General features: G+C 36.3%; 2 protein-coding genes across 2 annotated transcripts; both read left to right on the forward strand.

Annotated features, from left to right (window-relative positions):
• Nucleotides 1–5023: 5023 nt before the first annotated feature.
• On the forward strand, nt 5024–11727 carry LOC306886889 (C-X-C chemokine receptor type 3-like). The gene is made up of 4 exons (XM_079444249.1): nt 5024–5081; nt 7684–7823; nt 9213–9593; nt 9880–11727. The coding sequence occupies exons 3-4, from the start codon at nt 9216–9218 to the stop codon at nt 10600–10602; spliced, it is 1101 nt and encodes a 366-aa protein (XP_079300375.1). The 5' UTR covers nt 5024–5081; nt 7684–7823; nt 9213–9215; the 3' UTR covers nt 10603–11727.
• Nucleotides 11728–15406: 3679 nt separating this feature from the next.
• Nucleotides 15407–23169, forward strand: LOC306887780 (C-X-C chemokine receptor type 3-like). Its single transcript, XM_079445796.1, has 3 exons — nt 15407–15634; nt 21158–21541; nt 21936–23169. Exons 2-3 carry the CDS (start codon nt 21161–21163, stop codon nt 22584–22586), a joined length of 1032 nt encoding a protein of 343 aa, XP_079301922.1. The 5' UTR covers nt 15407–15634; nt 21158–21160; the 3' UTR covers nt 22587–23169.

The following is a 23169-nucleotide window of genomic DNA, read 5'->3' on the forward strand; positions in this document are numbered from 1 at the left end:
ATTTAGCAGACACTTTTATTCTTTCATGCTGTAGACCACGAAATAGCAATTTATCGTTGAGATACAAGTTAACAAAAAACTAAAATTATAATATAATATTATAATGATAAAAATCACAATTGAACCTTTAAACCATTTTTTTTTTTAAAGAAAAGGGATGAGTCAGAAGTATAAATTATTATATTATTTAAAATGGGTTTACGTGGGTGGATTTTTGCATTGGTCTGAAGAAAAACTGCAGACTGGATTATTGAAAATGCACATTCAATCTCTGCCAGTAGGAGGTGCTTTTGGAAAGTCAGAAATATATTGGTTTCCCCGGTAATGGCTGTAAACAAAGCAGCACTAAGCTCATAAATCATACTTTATCAGGTAAAATGAAAATGCCATTGAAACTTTTCTGAAGACAATCGGTTCCCTTCAGAGGTTCATTCTTATAAAAACTTGAATTAGTGAGAATGAGAGAAGTGTGAATATAGCCTATATAGACGAGGAAAATCCACTGATGAGTTAGCCTACATTTAATTTTAGTCATTTTAACTTAGGGCTGTCAATCGATTATTTTTTTTTAATCGCAATTAATCACATGATTGCCATGAGTTAACTCGCAAATAATCGCAACTTAATCGCACATTTATATCTGTTCTAAATGTACCTTAAATTAATACTTCAAGTTTTTAATACTCTAATCAACATGGGCATGGACAAATATGGATGCTTTATGCAATATATGTTTATTATTAGTGAAACCATAGTTAACATAGAGCATGAAGAGTAGACATGTTTCAAATGTCATAGATGATTTTCAAATAACTTGTTCATGTCTATAAGACACATGAAAAAAAGAAAAAGAACATAGAAATACTAGGTTCCTATTACTTCTCTTTCTTTGCACTGAGCAATTTACTTACACAAACCTTTTTACATTTTCGCATGACAAGGCAGCTCACTTCTTATGAACATGCAAGTACATTTATTATTTATTATTACATTTGTTTGCCTCTGTGTCACATACTGTATTTTGATGTAATAAATAAACAATAATATCCTGGCCAGAGGAGAACTGGCCCCCCGACTGAGCCTGCTTTCTCCCAAGGTTTTTTTTTTTCTCCATTCTGTCACAGCGGGAGTTTTGGTTCTGGCTTGCTCAGTTGGGGACACTTAATTTCTAGTGATTATCATCAATTTGATTTCACAGATACTATTTAAACTAAACTGAGCTAGACAATGACATCTCTGAATTCAATAATGAAATGCCTTTAACTGAAAATTTAGTGTTTAATCTTACTTTTATACATTACTGACACGCTATCCTCCAATTTGATACTGTTAAGTGCTTTGACACAATCTGTATTGTTAAAAGTGCTATATAAATAAAGGTGACTTGACTTGACTTGATGTAGCTAAATTCTCAATAAAACTGTTTTCATTAATATATTTTACTCTTTCTGTTGTCAGACAACGGAATGAATATGAAATAGTGACTGAAACACGACCCATTAAAACTACATAACCAACTCTCCTTTCCAAGATGCTAATCTACACAAAAATCCTGATTTATAATCCAGCCGTCGTCTGATAAAATCAAATAGGCTACACGTAAAATAAAGACAATAGCTGTGCTGTGATTTCGGATATACTTGCATGTAAAATTAGAGAAGCAACATATCTGTGTTTTAACTGAAAGCGCAGCTTGCTGAACAGAGCAGATGCACAGAGAGAGAGAGACAGAGAGAGAGAGAGAGAGAGAGAGGTGCGCGCTGGGAAAGAGACTTCGCGCTCGAGCGGCAGTCAGCTTCAGATGCATAATATTTTCATTTGCTACAAGCAGGATACACAAGAAGCACTCGGACACGCAGACGGTTGTCGTGGTAATAAACACCGTAAACAGAAGCCGTTCGCGTGTCCGCGCTTAATGCGCATCTCGTATGAAAAGCATTTTAGAGGGCCCTTGGCTTTTGGGGGCCCAAGGCAGTCGCCTACCTTTGCCTCATGGTAAGTCCGCCCCTGATTTTTACATTTCAGTGTCTGACACACAGACACACACACACATTTGTTTTTGTGAAATGGGGACATCCCATAGGCGTAATGGTTTTTATACTGTGCAAACTGTATGTGCTATTGCCCTACACCTAAACTTAGCCCTCACAGGAGGCATTTCAACTTTCCCCCAAAAAAACTCACTCTGTATGATTTATAAGCGATATAAATCGCTTATATCAATGTCCTGAAAAGTCCCCTTCACCTTGTAATACCTATGTCATACCTGTGTCATTATACAAATTTATGTCCTCATTTGTCACAAAAATGCACGTGCACACACACACACACACACACACACACTGGTCTGTGTGTTCAATGGGGAAATTCCACCCTAACTCTATCCCTAAACCTACCCCTAACACAAAACTTTCTGCATTTTTAAATTAAAGAAAACTTCATTTAGTATGATCTATAAGCTGTTTTCCTCATGGGAAGCAAAAAATATTCGTACAAGGTAAAACATTACTGGTATTACTGTACTTGTGGGTACATAATGAAGGGAACACCATTCACATACACACTTCTGATTTACTATCCTTATAGGCACTTTCCATAGGTATAATGGTTTTTATACTGTACAAATCGTATATTATATATTCTTTCACCAACCTACACCTAAACCTACCCCTCATACAAAACTACTTATGAGGTATACTACTATACTAGTACTTACTAATGTCACAGTCCCAAAACAGATAGCAGCTTTATTATGCTAGTAATTGTGTAATAAATACTTAGGAGTAATACATGTGGCCACCAAGTGACTTGCTTAAGGGCACAATGGGAAACTAATAATCCGAAAGGTCATGATTCAACCTCTCTGAGGTTTTAACTACTTTTCTAGCACATGATCTTCAACCACTAAACCAAGATCACGCAGCAACATATTTTGTCAATTAATTTGTACATTAACTAATTTGTAATCCTTTTAATGTTATTTTATTTTATTTATTTATAGATTAATGTAATAGTACAACATCTCTATTGAATATTTTAATTAAATAAGAAAGCAAGAAAGAGAGAAAGAAAGAAAATTCAGAGAAGCTTCAGCTACTGAACTAGGTCAGACTTCCCCTGACTGCAGGTTAATTTACTCAGATGTTGCTACTGCAAGAGTTTGCATACAGTAAGTGCCAATGATCGATCAGCAATTTGTTAATGCTGGCGAACACCATGTGAATCCTGTTATGCTGTGTCAAGAATACTTGTTTGTCATTTAATTTGGTTTATTGGGTTGATGACGGGCCAAAAAGCAGTTCAATGACAATGTTGTTTAAAGGCTATAATGTCTCCGTGTATTTACATACATTAGTAGTAAATAGTAACCAATATAATTTGGTTACCAACATTCTCCAAAAGATCTTATTTTGTGTTCCAGAAAAAAAGTCACACAGGTTTAGAATGACATGAGAGTGAGTAAATTTTCAGTTTTGGGTGAACTATCCCGTTAAAGGGCATGTATTATGCTAAATTCATTTTACATGTTGTTTGAACATAAATGTGTGTTGGCAGAATTATAAAAATGCGCCCACTAATTTTTTTAATCCCCATAAATCATAAGCAGTGTCTCAGACAAGCCGTTCACACAATGCGTGAAATGTGATGTCACGTTTTACAAGCCCTGCCTATGACTGTTGACGGACACTGCCATATTAAACCGCATACAAGTGAGCCGCACACAATCCACCATGTTTATCTTCACGCTAGAGCATTTAAAAGCAGCATTCAAGTAAGAAATGTCTTCTCTTTAGAGCTTCAAGAAATTAATCATTGAAGAGCAGTGAGTGATTTTCGGTTTTTATTTTGTTTGGGTCATATTGACAGCATAGACAGCAGTATAATGTATATTACTCTGATATAACTTAATACTCAGATCTAATATAAACATGTGATTTCTTTCTGTTTACCTTCACAGACAACCTACTGTGTTTTTGTAACTTATGTTTTTTTAACATAAACTTGTGTGTATTCGTCAGTTTAAGCGCAGACATGAAAGAGAACTTAGTTTAATACTCCCATGCTGTGTGACAGCCACTTTTTTTGTGCATGCTTCAGATGTGTGCGCTCAGAAAACCATATATCAGAAGTTTAAACTGATATGGCTTTAAAACGCATGATTTCAGCATAATAGACATGATAATCAAAATAAAACAGTATCTGAGGTAGGAGGTGTAAAAGCATGAGCTGCAGCTCATTTGAATTTAAAGATACATGCACAAAAACAGCCTGTTTCTGCTTCCACTCAAAATAGTCACATTTAAAATGATATAATAAATGATATGTGGGGTATTTTGAGCTGAAACTTCACAGACACATTCTGGGGACACCTGAAATTTATTTTACATCTTGTAAAAAGTGGCATAATATGTGCTCTTTAAAGCCCCAGAAGTCCTGAAAGGGGAGCATTACGTTCTTACTTTAGTTTACAGCCTTGATTCCCAATCATGTTCCTGGAGCTGATGAGCTGATGACCTGAATCAGGTGATTTGAAAACATGCAAAATTTGCTATGCTGGGGTCTTTCGAGAACATGGTTGGGAACCACTGGTTTAACCACAAAAATCTTTGTCTTTGATTCCACTGGCCTTCCAAAAGTGCTGAAGTGCTTTTACCTGTTTGTGTCCCTCCAATTTTTTTGGGCACCCCAACTGTCAGGCTGATAGGAATTTCGATTGAATTCTGCAGATCGGGTCTTTCGGATTGCTTGTTTCAATGGATGGATGCACCTGTTAGTGTACTGGATCAACCAGTTCTCTGAAAAGAACAAAAGCAGCCTGTAAATTGCAATATATATCATATAGAACTACAGTTACAGTTTCTCAGTATATATCAAATTTTTGCTAGAAAATAGCATTTCCCAGAGCATAACTGAACATTTGAAATAGAATTGTGAATGACAACTGATTGTTATCATATTTCCTCTATTTGCCACTGTCTGCTCCTCCTCTTTGTGTCTTACCCATCTTCATGCTTTGACCTTTATTGATGAGTAACCCTCAATGGGTCAGTCATTTCAGCAGCTCTCAGCGGTATGCTGTGGTAAGTGATGCCTTGTCAAACATAATTTATTCTTATTTTTGCAATTTTCTTAAATATTTTTCTGGATTACACATCTTGATTTGATGCTCCTTTTTATTTGGTAACATTGCAATGTGTAATTTATTTTGTAGACAAAAATGTGAAACTGAATAATGTATCACTTCAGTTCAATTCTATTTTAAAAATAACATTTCCAAACAATCAATTCTTTTTTCTTTTTTTTTACATTTAAAATCGTGACTGATAAAAGTTAAACAGTAAAATAAAGCTTTATTAAAATAGACTATATTGGTAGCACTACAAGTAAAATTCACAAACAAGCTTAAGTTACTTCTGTTTCTGAATAATGCAGGAACTGATGTAATGAAATAATGTTTGTTTTGATATACTGGTCTGAAGTTATGCATGGGGAATAAAATGAAGCTCATATAAATAATTTTCAGCTCTGAGAAAGGCAGTGTCAGTCTTCTGAAGGCACGTTGCATATGCTTCCTGTATTCATAGTTTCCATGTGACTACACATCCTTACAGGAAGCTTTCTTCCACTGCCTGTCAGTTATTTTATTATTATTTTTTACCAGTTTTATACTAGGTAGTACAAATGTATTAAGACAGTGCTATTACAAGGCCAATTTCAGCATACATCTTATTGATGATTGTGTACTAATTATATACAGGCAAGCATACATGCCCAGAATATGTACGCAGTACATTTAAATTGCACAGTAAGAAAACTATTATAAGCTAAATTCTCAAAATTGGCTTAATGCATCACTGAACTGCAGTTCAGTGCATGTTTTACCCTCAATGAATCCATGCTGGTCACATGACTGAAAACTTTGAATTGACGGCTTCATTGCTGTTCATTTAAAAATGCTGCATACACATTAAAATGTTTAAACAACTGTGTCTGTTGCTGAAAAAGAAAAAGAAAATCAGTAGTGATTGATTTTATGTTTTCTTTCAAAACATTTTAGCACAATGGCGTCTCATGATTTAAAAAATAATTAAATTAAAAGTTATTTTATTTCATTGTTTTTGAAGACCACGGCCACGTTCTAATACTGCTTATTAGTTTCTAAATAAAAAGTGGATTTCTGATACCAAGCAGCAAAAAATGCATGATCTCCCTCAAAATGTGGAGTTGAATTGAACGTCGCAGCCATTTTGCAGCTGGTTATTATCTGATGTGGGGCCAGGATGAGCCAAGCTCCTGTGGAGACTGGCCTGGTCCACAATGATTAAATTACGATGCTTTCTTAATACAGAGATACTGTACAGGTTTGAAATGTACCTCACAAGCAGAAAGGGTACTTTTAGGAACGTTTTATAATGGTTTTTTTTTTAGTAGAAGCTCAGATTTTCAGAAAACTCCTTTCGTGTCCTATAGTAAACAAGCATAAGAAAGAAATTAATACGTGATGATTAAAGGAAGACATAATTCTTTTAAAAAAAAAATATTTTGTCTTGGGTGAAGTATAATGGATCCCCTAAGAAACATGCTGACTATGGCACTAAAGCGATGTTTAAAACTTGTTACGTATCCTTTTAAAAAGTTTGTTGTCCTGTTAAGTCTAATGAGAATTTAGTGGTTTAATGTGGGCTAGTGTTTTAGGGGCTGAGGCTGTTTTCTAGGGTCATGAGGTTTACAAGTAAAACAAAAAGAGAGAGGTGGTACTTCCTGACCTCAGGAGCAACTTCAACAGTTTTTGACGTACGGTAGCACCCGTTTAAGAAAGTCATGTTTGTCAAGATTGTATTTAAACTGAGCATCTGATCTGCTGGTCCATCTTTAGCTATAACAGCTCTCTAGAAATATCATTGTCTCATCAGCTCATCGTCTCCCCGGTTCCCTTTTCTTTGCTTAAAAGAACACGTCCAGATTTCTCTTCTCTATTCTTCTTTAAAAAAATGTTATATGTAGCTTTCGCTTGGCCTTTAATAGTGACAGGTTCAACCTGACACAGTAACAAAATCTCTGCACGTAAGGTAAAAAAACTAAATCAGTCAACAAAAAGTACACGTGAATAATTGTGAGCAATGGTGTGTACAAGTGAGAATAACGAGAAAACTTGTGAACAGGACGTGGTGTAAGGTGTGAAAAAAACATCCCGCTGTATGAGCATCTGTGACATAAGGATGAAACAAGCAAACAGAACAAAAGATGATCTACTTTGCAACTATTACTTTTACAAAGTCAGCAATGGAGATTTTCATAATCAAACTTACAGAAAATAAACACATTCTTGAACCCTCTGTAATACAAAAACACAGACTATAAATAACATATTTGACTGGATATTATGGTTTTCTTAAAAAAAGCTTGTAAATTGCAAATACACTGGACTGGAATATTATAAGTTAGCATACAGAACTACAGTTACAGTTTCTCTGCATCTCTGCATTTTTCTATTGATTTGCTGGACAAAAGGATCCGTAAGATTGATGAACAATTAACGTCTGAACAATGACAGTTTGTCAGCCTTTAATATGCATCATATATTCCCAGACCACAAACCTTTCATTCAGAAAGCAAAATGAACATTTGAAAAAGAATTATGAATGACTGACAACTGATCTTTATCTTATTTCCTATTTCAAGCTCTGGTGCTCCCTGTCACTGTCTCCTCCTCTGTCTGTCTTCTACGCAGCTGCATGCGGTGACCTTTATTAATAAGTAACTCTCTATGTGCCAATCATTTCAGCAGCTCTCAACTACTGTGAGATCCCACACTTATACAGGTACGTTTTCTTCCTTTCAAACCTTTTTCCGACTATTTATTATCTCCATCCATCATATATCCACACATCTACTTAACACTGTATTATTGCTCAAATTAATGTTTTATATTTGTCATAATTTTACATTTGACTATATTCAATGACCTAATTTTATTTATTATTGGATTTATTTACTGCTACAATGTTTAGTGCATTTTTCTTCGCATATACTAATGCGCAACATGAAAGAGTTTTGAAGGCGTTTCACTTCCAATTTTGATGATTTATTTGAAGACTTTAGTTAAGTTAATGTTAAAGTTACATTTATTTCCAGCACCAACAGACTGACATTATTTCTACTGCAGCATGATACGAGGGAAATACCAGTGGGTTACAAATATCACCTCCACACATTTCAGGTTTCAATCACAGACATTCAGAGCTTTATTGTAAAACCCATGGTTTCCCATAAATGTAGGGTTCATGACAATCTAGGTACTACACTATCCAAAACTAACCACAAGCACATCTTCAAAGAAATGGTACTTTTACCAGGGATGACCACTCAGGAAAGATTGCTACCTCAGCCACAAACGTGAAGGTCACAGGAGATTTAACTTGGTCTCATAAATGATGAGAAACTGAACTGCATTATGACTGATAGGCATCAGTGATGAATGTGTTTTGTGGGCACTGTGGTTTTATATTTTCTCTTATCTGTTCAATTGAGTGATTCCCGGAAATTGAAAACACCCGATTTTGAAAATGAACAGTGCTAAAGCCGCTGTAACTGCACACACAAAATCATAGATTTTCTGCCAGAATATAAATGAATATATTCCTGAATAGGGTACAGATGAATACTAATATATTCAGCAGTATAAATCATTCTGTCATCATTTACATGTTGTTTCAAATTGGTATTTTCTAACATCAGGAGAACACAAAAGAAGATATTTTGATGAATGTTTAAACTGGTTTGTCCATAAAATGAGAGTCAGTCGGATCCAAAAAAAACATTATGAAAATTTGAAACAACAAAGGATGAGTAAATGATGACAGAGTTTTCATTTTGCGGTGATTGATCCCTTTAACTTGAGCTTGAATCCTGTATGCCCGCCACAATATCTAATTATTGCCCCCTTCTGGTTAAAAAAAAAGTTTCTTCAGCAAAGCTGCTTCAGACCTAGCTATTAGGATAAATATAAGGCTAATTTGAAACTTCACCCTCAGACTTTCAATCGCATATTCACACAGAATGCTGCTATACACAAAATATCATATTCACTAGTTTAACATCTCACACCTAAAACACTCAGACTCATAAACACTTATGAAATTATTGTATAAATAAATAGTGTAAATGGATTATAGAAATAGATATGAAAACTGAAGTATGTTTCTTTGCAGAAGATGAATGGCGATACAAAGATCACCATTAGTGCGGAAGACTTGGACTTCATTGATTACAATGACAGCTACAGTGAGAATTATAATGAGTCCTGCTGTGCTGGACTTGTGTGTGATCAGGAGTCTAGCATGCACTTTGATTCCATTTTTATTCCAGTCCTTTACTCTGTGGCGCTGGTAGTGGGGCTGCTGGGAAATGGGCTGGTTTTGGTGGTACTGTGGAAGAAAAGGCTGTCCTTGAACATTACCGACATCTTCATCCTCCATCTGAGCTTAGCAGACATTCTGCTGCTGCTAACACTGCCCTTCTGGGCTGTAGAGGCAGCAAATGAGTGGATCTTCGGCACAGTGCTTTGCAAGCTGACTGGAGCTCTGTTTAAGGTGGGCAGAAGAATGTTTAGGGTGCAGTGTTTATGTTTTTTTTTTGCTGATCTTTGCATTATTTAAATTATTAAATTCTAGTGCTCTCCATTATATTGTTTCATGCATATCTTTAATGAATAATTTCCATGAATTGCAAATTTATACAACAGATATATTATGCAGGAAAAATTAAAAGGATATTACTCAAAAATGAATGAATAAATAAATAAGCTACTAATTTTTTTTTAATTTCTTCAAAAATGATTTTTGAAAAATATCTCACTGACACATCTTTCTCCATCAGATCAATTTCTACTGTGGCATTTTCATGCTCTCCTGCATCAGTCTTGACCGCTACCTGTCCATCGTTCACGCAGTGCAGATGTATTCTCGTAAAAAGCCAATGGTGACTCACTGTTGCTGCCTGATGGTCTGGCTCTTCTGTCTTCTGTTCTCCATCCCTGACTGGATATTTCTTAAGGACTCCAAGGACTCCAGACGTCAGGATAGAATAGAATGTGTTCAAGTTTACCCATCTTATTCTTGGCGTCTGGCCGCCCGTCTGCTCTACCACATGTTGGGTTTCGTTCTTCCAGCACTAATAATGCTGTTCTGTTACTCTTGCATCCTGTTACGGCTGCGGCGTGGCTCCCAGTGCAAGCAGAAGAAGAGGGCCATCCGTGTCATCGTAGCCCTGGTAGTAGCCTTCTTCATCCACTGGACGCCCTACAACATCACCCTCATCGTTGATACCAAAACCAATGGGACCAACAATACCAGTAACCAAACGTCCTGTGAAAGTACCACAGCATTAGATGTAGCTCTCACAGCTACTTCCACATTGGCCTACTTACACTGCTGTGTCAACCCAGTGCTTTATGCTTTTGTGGGGGTGAAATTTCGTCAGCATCTGCTGGACATGCTGAGACCACTGGGCATCACACTGAAGTTCCCAGCGGGCCTGGTGTCACGGAAGAGCTCTTTATGGTCAGAGTCAGTGGACACCTCACACACGTCTGCTTTCTGAAACATTGTGTAAAATCACATTGATACATGTACAATCGACCAGCATGTCATGTTTTTATGCAAACTTTAACATCTGTATCAGTCAGGAGGAGTTTGGCTTTAAGTATGCAAACATTGCTGTTCACACCAAGGATGATAACTATAGTCTTAATAATCATTATAATTGTATGAGAGGACGGAAGTCCACATCACCAATGATACCATCATATAGAGGAACAATATAATTGAAATCACTTTCAGAATGATTTTCCAGTTGATGAATGAGGAAAAAAACATTGACAGCCAATCAGAATTCATACAGCTTTAAAGGGCTTGAGCATTTAAAGCTACAGACAACCAAACTGTAGTGCACATTTATAATAAACAAACAAACGTCATCGTTCTTTGGTGTGGACACTATTTATCTTAATAGTGATCTTTATAGTTATCATTCTTGAGGTGTACAGGTTTTAAGTCTCATGACAGTGCTTTTTAGTATGCAGACATAAATACAGAGCAGTCTTGTTTAATCTTAATTTCAAATATTTCTCTTTGCACTTGTGGCGGCTACTGCAGATTCTCAACTGTTTTGTATTTCTCAAGCATACTGACTCCTTACAGCTCACACATTTATATAATTACACATTTTATATTACACATTTAGATAAAAAGTTTCTATTTTTGTCATAATGGCAGATTTTTCCAATAGATCAGACTTTTGACAAAACAAGAGCCTCTGAATTGTATTACTGTACATTGTTATTGTGTGCAGTGTCTAAAAAGTTCCTTTAGATTTTATTTGTTAATTGTCTTGTGTTTGTTTGTTTGTTTATGATGATTTTTTATATCTTGCTTTGCTGTAAATACATTTTGAAAACATCTTAGGACTTAATCTGAAGCAGTTCACATGAACAGTTCATGTGAATTAGAACTGGGTAAATGTGTATTTTGGTGCTTATTGTCTTTTTGTATGCTTTTATATTTTGATGTATAACTTTGTTGAACCTCCCTGTTTTTTTGTATGCATAAAACCTGTAGTTAGAATGCAAGAAGTCTTCATTAATGCTGTAAAGCACAATATAACAAAATAAAAGAGAAATTATGTATGAAGAGAAATTATATATTAAATTAAATGGTTATATATGACAATCATGATGAAGAATTAACTCAATTAAAACGAGGGAACAAATTAGTTTGTCTGCTAACGAGAGAACAAATTAATAAAACATGGCCACAATTGAACTAAAATGAGAAAGAATGAAGAAAATGCGATGAATAATTTATTCTTAATTTGTGGCCACCATTAATCTTTTTTTTTTTTGGCTTGACATTGTGCAGGGCTGCATATTAGTGTGTTTACAGCCAGGCACATACTCTTAAAAGAAATGCAGAGTACACATACACAGATGATCCAAAACATAATGACCACCTGCCTGTTGCTGTTGGTCCACGTACGTGCCACCAAAACGAGGTGTAGCCGCCTCGGATCAAACTTTTTTATCCAGTATTTTTGAATTCGTCCTTTTTTTTCAAACTCTTCCTGAACAATGCGTACACTGTGGCAGAAAGCATTATCTTGTTGAAAGAGGCCACTTTCACCAGGGAACACTATAGTCATGAAGTGGTGTACCTGGTTTGCAACAATGTTTAGGTAGAGAGCACATGTAACATTTATGTCCACATGAATGACCAGGGTTTTTTTTGTGGGAGTTGTGCCACAGTAAACCATCAGTGTAAAGTAACTCATGAAGATAACTAAACTGCTGTACCCAAAATAACCACAAGATGTCAATAGCAAAGTAACTATTTTACAGTTGTTTTTTAAAAGGGTCATATGATGCGATTTCAAGTTTTGCTTCCTCTTTGGAGTGTTACAAGCTGATCGTGCATAGATAAGAACCCTGAAGTAGTAAAGACTAAAGTCTCAAAACCAAATAGATATTCTTTATCAAAGTTACGACTCTGCCACGCCCCCCTAAAACAGCTCTTCAAACACGCCCCCACATCTCTACGTCACGATGTGGAAATATTTGCATAATGCAGCCCAAATGTTCACACAAAAAAGAAGGCGTGGTTTCAGTAACTGAAGTAACTGTTTCTATATGAAAGCAAAAGCACTTTATTTGGCCTTCCGAAAGTAGATGCTGGGAGTACACGATCCATTCCACCTGCACGATCCGTTCTGCGCATGCGCTTATTTACGTAGTAGAAAACGTTACGGTTTCCCTACACTATTGGTATCACGCATGCGATGAAACACTTGACGGCCAGGCAGCACAACTGACGGCATATTTCTGTAGGCTACATTATTTTCATTTACGGCGGGTCTATTTTGATGGTTTTAAATGTAGTTTACGCTATGCATTACCATGTGTTTACGTGGTTGCCAATCCAAAATAATAAAGGAGATGTTACATGAACATACACGATTTTGGTTACATTTAGTTAACTTTAAATTGAGTAATTTTGTATTAGTATGGGTCTATATAGGCTAATATATCTATCTATATAATCTAAATGAGGAAAATAATCCCTTCAATGGTGTTTACAGAAGACAATAAGGAATTTAATATGCATTTCTGCCTAGACTATCTGCACTTACATGAAGAAAGAACTACAAACAGTCTGGAGAAACATTATAGAGTATTTCAAACTGACAATGGAAATGACTTGAAAGAATGCATAGTGTGCACACAGAAATGACATGAGACGTATTGGTGAACTAGTGAACCAGAGTATTCTTAATAAGAAATTAGAAAAAAATAAATAAATTAGAAACAAATTGTCACTCACTCTCACACACACACACTAACAAACAGTGTGTGGGGTGCACAGTCACCCAGATACACTCACACATAATAAACTGTATATGGGTGACTGTGCACCCCACGGCCAGCATTTACTCTCAGGTTGAGGGTGTCTCTGCAAATAATCATGAATGTTTCCATGTCCTGGATATTTTCAAAAATGAACATGAAAGGCTCCTTGGCATCCCACTCCGTCGACTCCATCAGCACCCTCCACGCATTCATTTGGTCATGATCCATCAACATGTATGATGGTTCTTGCACCTGGCCATTGAAAAGCCCAGGACTGTTCCTCACAATGTATTACACCTGGTGCATGTTTCAATGTGAGGGGCAGCTCCTCCACTTCTACCTGTTCCTCCTTTGATAAAGTAAAATACCATAACTTAAGACTACCCTATAACATAAGATGTTTTGGGTCTTTCAAAAGGAGCCTAAAGATATCTTTTCAGCATAAATTAATAGTTATTATGAGTTATGGTTTGTATATTATGGTATTTTCATTAGCCTATTAATTGCTAACTTTTGTATTGTTTTTATTTGTAAGCCACTTTGGACAAAAGCATCTGCTAACTCATATAACCATAACATGAAGAAAATACAGGTAGGTCTCAAAAAAATTGAATATTGTGGAAAATTCTATTTCAGTAATTCAATGTAAAACGTGAAACTTATACATTATATAGATTCATTAGACACTAAGTGAAATATTTCTAGCCATTATTTGTGTTAATTTTGATGACTATGTCTTATAGCTAAAGAAAACCCAAAATTCACTATCTCACAAAATTAGAATATCACATACAACCAATAAAAAAAACAAGGATTTTTAATACAGAAATGTCGGCCTTCTGAAAAATATGTTCACGTATATGCACTAAATACTTGGTTGGGCCTCCCTTTGCTTGAAATACTGCATCAGTGTGACGAGGCATGGAGGAAATCCACATGTGGCACTGCTGAGGTGTTATGGAAGCCCAGGTTGCTTTAAAAGCAGCTTTCAGCTCACCTGCATTATTGTATCTCGTACCTCTGATCTTCTGTTGGCAATACCACATAGATTCCCTTTGGGGTTCAGGTCAGCTGAGTTTGCAGGCCAATCAAGCACAGTGACTCCATGGTCATTAAACCAGGTATTGGTACTTTTGGCAGTGTGGGCAGGTTCCAATTTCTGAAATTCTGGATATTTCAGTTTTTTTATTTTTTATTAATTTGCAAAAACTTCTACAATTCTGTATTTTGCTGTCATTATGGGGTACTGCGTGTAGATTAAGGAGAAAAAAAAAATGAACATAAATGTCTCTAGGAGATGGCTGCAATGTAACAAAGGGTGAAACATTAAAAGGGGTGTGAATACTTTCCGGATGCACTGTAATAATGTATCTGCACTATTTTTTTAGCCTGTGTGCACTAAATGTAACCTGCCCCAAAAATGTCTTATTATATACCTTAAATGTAACACCACTTGACCCATTGTGAAACGTTGTTTTGTCTCACTATACACAGTATATGGTTGAAATGACAATAAAACCCACTTGACTTGAACTGTTGTATACATTTATATAATGTATGAGTTTCAAGTTTTACACATATACATACATATTACGCCAGAATGAGAGTATAGTTCTTAGCCATATCGGACTAGAAAATCGCAACTTTTCATTTTCCGTCAGTCTTAGTACACGATGTAACTACAGAAGAGTCAAGCTTTAAATAGGAAAATTATCGAAACTCTTTGGTCATTTTTGACTAAATTAAGTGCTGAGAGTTGACATCATGTTTCCAGTGTCACATAATACAGAACGAGCACATGCTTGTTTTTGCTAATTTATTATTCTCGTTGGGTTAACATTTTTTCCCCAATACATTATGCCATTTCCCAGAACGTAGCTTCCATTCTCAGAAAAGAACTGAGAGTGTGGCAGTGCAGAAAAATTCATGTGACTATACTGGTTTACTTTCACTTTGTTGAAATGGGAGAAGTGAGTCAATTAACAAGGGCAAGGTCTACATGAACACAGTTCTCATGAGAAGGTTTACAGAGAGGAGTCAGAATTACGGGTGTGAAGTGGGAATTGTGTCTTCCAGTTGACTTGGTGCTTCTGGGAATGCTGTCTGGTGCAACTCGGAGATCAGTAATTGGAGTGTTACACTTTCGAGAGCATCTGCTTTGTTGAGCTGTCCAAAAGGCAAGTGAAGCCCACCGAAGACTGCTCTCTTCAGCCATCTTCCCTTCTGGTAAACTTGGTCAGTGCCTCAATGCTGCACCCTCACACTAACATTCATCCACACGCTATCAACCAGACAAGCCACACATACAAACACCATTTATATCTGCACTTTTAATGAGATCACTCCTTGTAGTGAAATTAACTGGTTAAGATATTGTTTTTTTCTTCAAATAACTGCTTATACAGTACACTGTAAAAAATCCAACTTTCGAAAAGTTCTACTAACCAATGTAAAACAAACCTGAACAAAGAATTTTTAGTAGAAGTCAGTTTAATTTTTTGTGTGAACTGAACAAATATACTCTAAACATGTCGCTAGCAAAAGTTGTTTTGTTTACCTTACTTAGATACTCAAGTATTTGTTCACAACATATCCAAATGTTCTCCCAACTTTTCAAATTGAGTTATCTGAACAAACAATTTTACATTGAACAACATTGCACAAGTTCCCAGCATGCATTGCAGCTTGAAAACATTTTATGTTAATTATTATTAAAATATTATCATTGTTTAAAATTTTACTGACTTAATTTATGTTGCTGCTGCTGTTGTCCCTGTCAGTTAGCTGTCATGTGGATCAGAGTTCATATTTTTACGGATTTAAAGGAACACTCCACTGGGAATGTACACTCAGTAATGTAATTGGTTATTTGTCATTTTATGATACATTTTTTTTCCACTAAAGTCTACAGTAATTAAAGGAACACTCCACTTTTTTGAAAATAGGCTCATTTTACAACTCCCCTAGAGTTAAACAGTTGATTTTTACCATTTTTGAATCCATTCAGCCGATCTCCGGGTCTGGCGGTAGTACTTTTAGCTTAGTTTAGCATAGATCATTGAATCGGATTAGACCATTAGCATCTCGCTCAAAAATGACGAAAGAGTTTCAATAATTTTCCTATTTTCTGCTTTTTCTATTTAAAGCTTGACTCTTGTAGTTACATCTTGTACTAAGACCGACGGAAAATGAAAAATTTGCGATTTTCTGGGCCAGGGGTCTGCAACCTTTAACGTAAAAAGAGCCATTTTGGTCCTTTTCCCACTGAATAAAATTCACGTGGAGCCACAAAATATTTGAACCCCAAATAAAGATAACATGGCATATAGCTAAAGGTTTATATTCAGTTATGTTATAGAGCAGGGGAGTAGCAATCATTTCAGAAGTGAGGGGGACAGAAATGTCAAATGTAATAATAATAATAATTATAATATTTATGTATGTATAATTGACACACACACACAAAAAAAACTTATCTCTTACTTTTAATTGGCTAAGAATTAAAATACACTGCTGAACAATAACCAATAATTTGTCTTCTATATTATATTTGATATATATTTTACTAATGACAATTTTATGGTTATGATTGTATAATCAGTATATATACTTAACACTTTTTCCATTTTTATCACAGAACAAGGCAGAAAATAGGCTATATTTTATAGCTTCTGTACTGTAATTAATACTGTCAATTACCACTGGATCATTCATATTACCTGGAGAAGACTTGAAAAACATAAACCATATCATCCTCACGTTTCATCAGTTAAGGTTTATGCTTGTTATTCAGCTTAGTGATAGCTGGATGCCTTTTTCCATATTAGCAAAGAGTTCTTTGATATTAGGGATTTACTGGCACGTAAAAAGTTACTATTACTTCCCATATCAGTCCGTTTTGGACTTTCTGCAGAGCATGAGAGTGTTCAGCGCGCCGTGACTATCTTTTCTCTTTTAATTTAAACCTAGATTTATTCACATGGCCCTTGAAAACCTCTACTTTAACACACTTGACCGAGAAAAAGTGCAGGGGAAGCGTTTGGGTTTTGTACACCCACGCTACAGGGAGCCACCGCAGAGGGATGAAAGCCACAGGTTGCCGACCCCTGTTCTAGGCCGATATGGCTAGGAACTATACTCTCATTCCGGCATAATAATCAAGGAACTTTGCTGCCGTACCATGGGTGCAGCAGGCGCAATGATATTACGCAGCGCCTGAAAGTAGTCCCCAGCTAGGTAACTATTTATGATATAGCTGGGGACTACTTTCAGGCGCTGCGTAATATCAGTTGTAAAATGAGCCTATTTTTTAAAAATTGAGTTTTCCTTTAAAATTTGTTGCTCCTCACCATGGTTGAGAATCGTGTGCTGAGATACTGTATATGTGCATCTCATTATAACTTTTTTAATAGATTTGTTTATTAGCATTCATGTTTTCCTTTAGTTTTAAGAGGCAAATACCAATCATATTATGTAGAAGGCTTTGGAAATAAACATAAATCTAAAAGAATGGATTGTTAAAAATATTAGCACTAAATGTTAAAACATCTTTGGTTGCTCTAACAGATATTTTACTCAGCAGACTGACTTTTATTCATTAGATTAACTAAAGTTTTTAAGTTGTCGGTTGCTAGTTGAGTTAACTTAAAAAGTTGATTGTGATAGGTTGCCTTATTTTGTTTTATTATAGGTCAACATTTATTTAAAGTGTGTGTAAGTGTTTTGTTTTCTGCTTTTTATACCCATCTGACATCCAAATTTTTATTTAAAAAGAAAGAAAAAAAGGGAAGAAAGGAAAATAGGGCAGCCACCACCATTACAAGCTTTTAATTACTTTATTAATTGAAAATAAGATTATGGGTGGAACATTAAAAAGCACTGTGTACCTTACACCTAAATGACAAGACACACACTTCCAGGGACCAGTGACTTGAAGACATCTTAATAAAAAAGGCATTGTTAAAAAACTGAAATGGGAACAGAAATGATATGCATTTTGCTTGATTTGATTAAGGAGCTTAACTTATGATGAATGATTTTAAGATTTTGATGAATGATTTTAAGAATGAAAAAGTACTATATGTGCATTTCCAGCACAAACAGACTGACTTTATTTCTACTGCAGGAAGATGAGAGACTGCTACCTCAGCCACAAATGTGAAGGTCACAGGAGAGTTAACAGTCTCGACAATGATAAGAAACTGAATTGCATTATGACCGATAGATATCAGTGATGATTGTGCTTTGTGGCCAGTGTGCTTTTTTCATTTACGCTTCTCGTTTCAATCGAGTGATTCACAGAATATGAAAACACCTAATTTGCACCCAACACCTAATGTTGCTGTAACTGCACTCATAAAATCCTATATTTTGCTCCCAAATAGAAATGAACATATTCCTGAAAAGGCTATAGGTGATTCTTAATACATGCAGTAATATGCAACATTCTGTCATCCACATCATACAGGTACATCTCAAAAAATCTGAATATCGTGAAAAAGGTCAATATTTTTTGTCACTCATTTCAGAAAGTTAAACCCATATATTATATAGATTCATTATACATAGAGCGAAATATTTCAAGCCTTTATATCTTGAAATTTTGATGATTATGACTTACAAATAATGAAAACCCAAAATTCAGTGTCTTAGAAAATTTGAATATTACATAACATCAATAAAAAAGGATATTTTAAACAGAAATGTCAGGCTTCTGAAAAGTATGTTCATTTCTATGCACTCAATACTTGGTTGTGCCTCCTTTTGCATGAATTACTGCATCAGTGCGGCGTGGTATGGAGGCTATCAGCCTGTAGCACTGCTCAGGTGTAATGGAAGCCCAGGCTGCTTTGATAGCGGCCTTAAGGCCATCTGCATTGTTGGGTCTGGTGTCTCTCATCTTCCTCTTGACAATACCCCATAGAGGTTCAGGTCAGGCGAGTTTGCTGGCCAATCAAGCACGGTAACTCCATGGTCATTGAACCAGCTTTTGGTAGCTTTGGCAGTGTGGGCAGGTGCCAAGTCCTGCTGGAAAATGAAATCAGCATCTCCATAAAGCTTGTCAGAAGGAGGAAGCATGAAGTCCTCTAAAATTTCCTGGTAGATGGCTGCATTGACTGTGGACTTCAGAAAACACAGTGGACCAACACCAGCAGATGGCATGGCAGCCCAAATCATCACTGACTGTGGAAACTTTACACTGGACTTCAAGCAACATCGATTGGATTCTGTGCCTCTCCACTCTTCCTCCAGACTCTGGGATCTTGATTTCCAAATGAAATGCAAAAATTACTTTCATCTGAAAAGAGGACTTTGAACCACTGAGCATGTGAGCAACAGTCCAGTTCTTTTTCTCCACAGCCCAGGTAAGACGCTTCTGACGGTGTCTCTGGTTCAGAAGTGGCTTGGTAGCCCTTTTCCTGAAGACGTCTGAGCGTGGTGACTCTTGATGCACTGACTCCAGCTTCAGTCCACTCCTTATGAAGCTCTCCCAAGTGTTTGAATCAGCTTTGCTTGACAGTATTCTCAAGCTTGCGGGCATCCCTGTTGCTTGTGGACCCTATCCTACCCAAATTCTTCTTTCCAGTCAACTTTGCATTTAATATGCTTTGATATAGCACTCTGTAAACAGCCACACCTTACAGCAAAGACCCTCTGTGACTTACCCTCTTTGTGGAGGGCGTCAATGTTCATCTTCTGGATCATTGCCAAGTCAGCAGTCTTCCCCATAATTGTGGTTTCAAAGAACAAGATATTCCTGGAATTTATACTGTAGTGATGGTCATTAATTGAAACTCAAATGTAAATATTCTAACATTTTGAGATACTGATTTTTGACTTTCATGAGCTGTAAACTCTAATCATCAAAATTAAAACAAAAATTTTGAAATGTTTCACTTTACATGTAATGAATATAAAATATATGAAAGTTTCACTTTTTGAAATAAGTAACAAGAAAAAAAAACTTTTTCACGATATTCTAATTTTTTTTAGATGTACCTGTACAAGGGACCCAATCCTGTTTGTGGAGATACCAATCCCGATCAAACACAGCTGACTGTAATTATCAACTTTGCACGAAGGCTGAAATCCAGAAACAGGACTGGGCACCCTGATGTTGTTCCAAACTTGTAAAAAGTTTTTTTCTACAGCAGAACAAAAAATATATTTTCATGAATATTTAAACTACCCCCCCCCGTACAACAAATAACAATAACACCAAAAACCCAAAATTGATATTATGGGGTAAAAAAAACTGAGTATCATCTTCTGTGTTCCACAGAAATAAGTAAGTAAGTAATGAAATGGCATTAGGGTGAATAAATGATGACAGAATTGTCCTTTTTGGCTGATTGATCCTTTAGATCAATCAGACAGCCACCATGTGTCATCATTGCCCCCTGTTGGTCAAAACAAGTTACTTTAGCAAAAGTAATAGTGATAAACTAAAGGGGTTCCCAGTCCTGTTACTTGAGATCTGCCATCCTGCAGAGTTTAGTGCTAGCCTAGCTCCAAAGAACCTGTATGTAATTATAAAGTGCTTCTGAAGATTTTAATCAGTTGGATCAGATTATTTGATTAGGGTTGGAGTGCAATTGAGGGATTGGGATTAGGGTTGGATTTGCAGAAATAGCTCATTCACTAGTTTAAGATCTCACACCTAAAACCCTCCGACTCATGGCATTAAAACATTGTATTGACAGTGGATGACAGAGATACTATTAATTTCAGTGTAAGTTCTTTCTTTTTTTTTTGCAGAAGATGAATGCCGATACAAAGATCACCATTAGAGCGGAAGACTTGGACTACAACATTGATTACAATGACAGCTACAGTGATAATTATAATGAGTCCTGCTGTGGTGGACCTGGGTGTGATCAGGAGTCTAGCATGCACTTTGATTCCATTTTTATTCCCGTCCTTTACTCTGTGGCGCTGGTAGTGGGGCTGCTGGGAAATGGGCTGGTTTTGGTGGTACTGTGGAAGAAAAGGCTAAGCATGAATGCTTCTGACATTTTCTTCCTCCATCTGAGCTTAGCAGATATTCTGCTGTTGCTAACACTACCCTTCTGGGCTGTAGAGGCAGCAAATGAGTGGATCTTCGGCACAGTGCTTTGCAAGCTGACTGGAGCTCTGTTTAAGGTGGGCAAGTCTATGAGGTCAGTTTTTTATGGCCTTGTGTTGATTTAGTGAAATTATGGGTTGAATTGTATGAATTACAATATTCTATAGAATAGATATGCAGTTGGTGGTATTAAAGGAATGTTTATTTATATTTATTTATATTATATTTATTCTTAAAGGATTTTTTTTTTAGAATTGAAATAATTTAATTTTCAAATTTGAATACTATATAAACAGTGAGTATTTTAACTAATTTTATGGATTGGCCCTATTGATTTTTCTATTGTTCTTTTTTTAATATATGGAAAATCATTTTTGTGTGACAACATTATGCTAAAAATGCTGTTGATTTACCTTGTACTGCACCAGGAATATTGCTTTCATCTCTCATTGTCGAATCTTTCTCCATCAGATCAATTTCTACTGTGGCATTTTCATGCTCTCCTGCATCAGTCTTGACCGCTACCTGTCCATCGTTCACGCAGTGCAGATGTATTCTCGTAAAAAGCCAGTGGTGACTCACTGTTGCTGCCTGATGGTCTGGCTCTTCTGTCTTCTGTTCTCCATCCCTGACTGGATATTTCTTAAAGACTCCAAGGACTCCAGACGTCAGGATAGAATAGAATGTGTTCAAGTTTACTCATCTTATTCTTGGCATCTGGCCACTCGTCTGCTCTACCATATGTTGGGTTTCGTTCTTCCAGCACTAATAATGCTGTTCTGTTACTCTTGCATCCTGCTGCGGCTGCGGCGTGGCTCCCAGCACAAGCACAAGAAGAGGGCCATCCGTGTCATCGTAGCCCTGGTAGTAGCCTTCTTCATCCACTGGACGCCCTACAACATCACCCTCATCATTGACACCATACAAACCAATGTGACCAACAATACCAGTAACCAAACGCCCTGTGAAAGTACCACAGCATTAGATGTAGCTATCACAGCTACTTCCACATTGGCCTACTTACACTGCTGTGTCCATCCAGTGATTTATGTGGGCCTGGTTTCACGGAAGAGCTTTCTGTGGTCAGAGTCAGTGGACACCTCACACACATCTGCTTTTTGAAACATCATGTGCCATCAAACTAATATATGTACAATCAGTCAGCATGTCATCTTTTTCAGCAAACTTTAACATCTGTATCACTATTACTGTATGTCAGAGCATTTTTTTGGTTTTAAGTATAGAAGCTTTAGTCTCATGACAGTGACTTTTAATATGCAGGCTACATAATAGACATGAATATATAGTAGAACTGTTGTTTAATCTTGCTTTAAGAAATGTATCTTTGCACAAGTGTTAGCTACTGTATGCTCTCAACTGTGTTACATTTCCTATGCACACCTGATGCCTTACAGCACACATATTTTAGAGAGATATAAAACAAATTTCTATTTTGTCAAAATGGATCCCTTTCTGTTACTTGGCAGATTTGTTCAATGGATTGTGAGCAGCTGAATATCGCTGTGAAAATAATGAAAATGACATTATATTATTATTGTACAGTATTAAATTGTGATGTATAACAAACCTCCCTGCATCATTTTCAGTTGTACTAACATAAAGCCTGTAGCTATAATGCCAGATACCTGTCTCTTCATTAATGCTGTAAAACTGCAATACAATAGAAAATAAATTGAGTTGTGGT

The sequence above is a fragment of the Barbus barbus genome (genome assembly GCF_936440315.1).
Source record: "Barbus barbus genome assembly, chromosome: 21".
In the NCBI taxonomy this organism is placed as follows: Eukaryota; Metazoa; Chordata; class Actinopteri; order Cypriniformes; family Cyprinidae; genus Barbus; species Barbus barbus.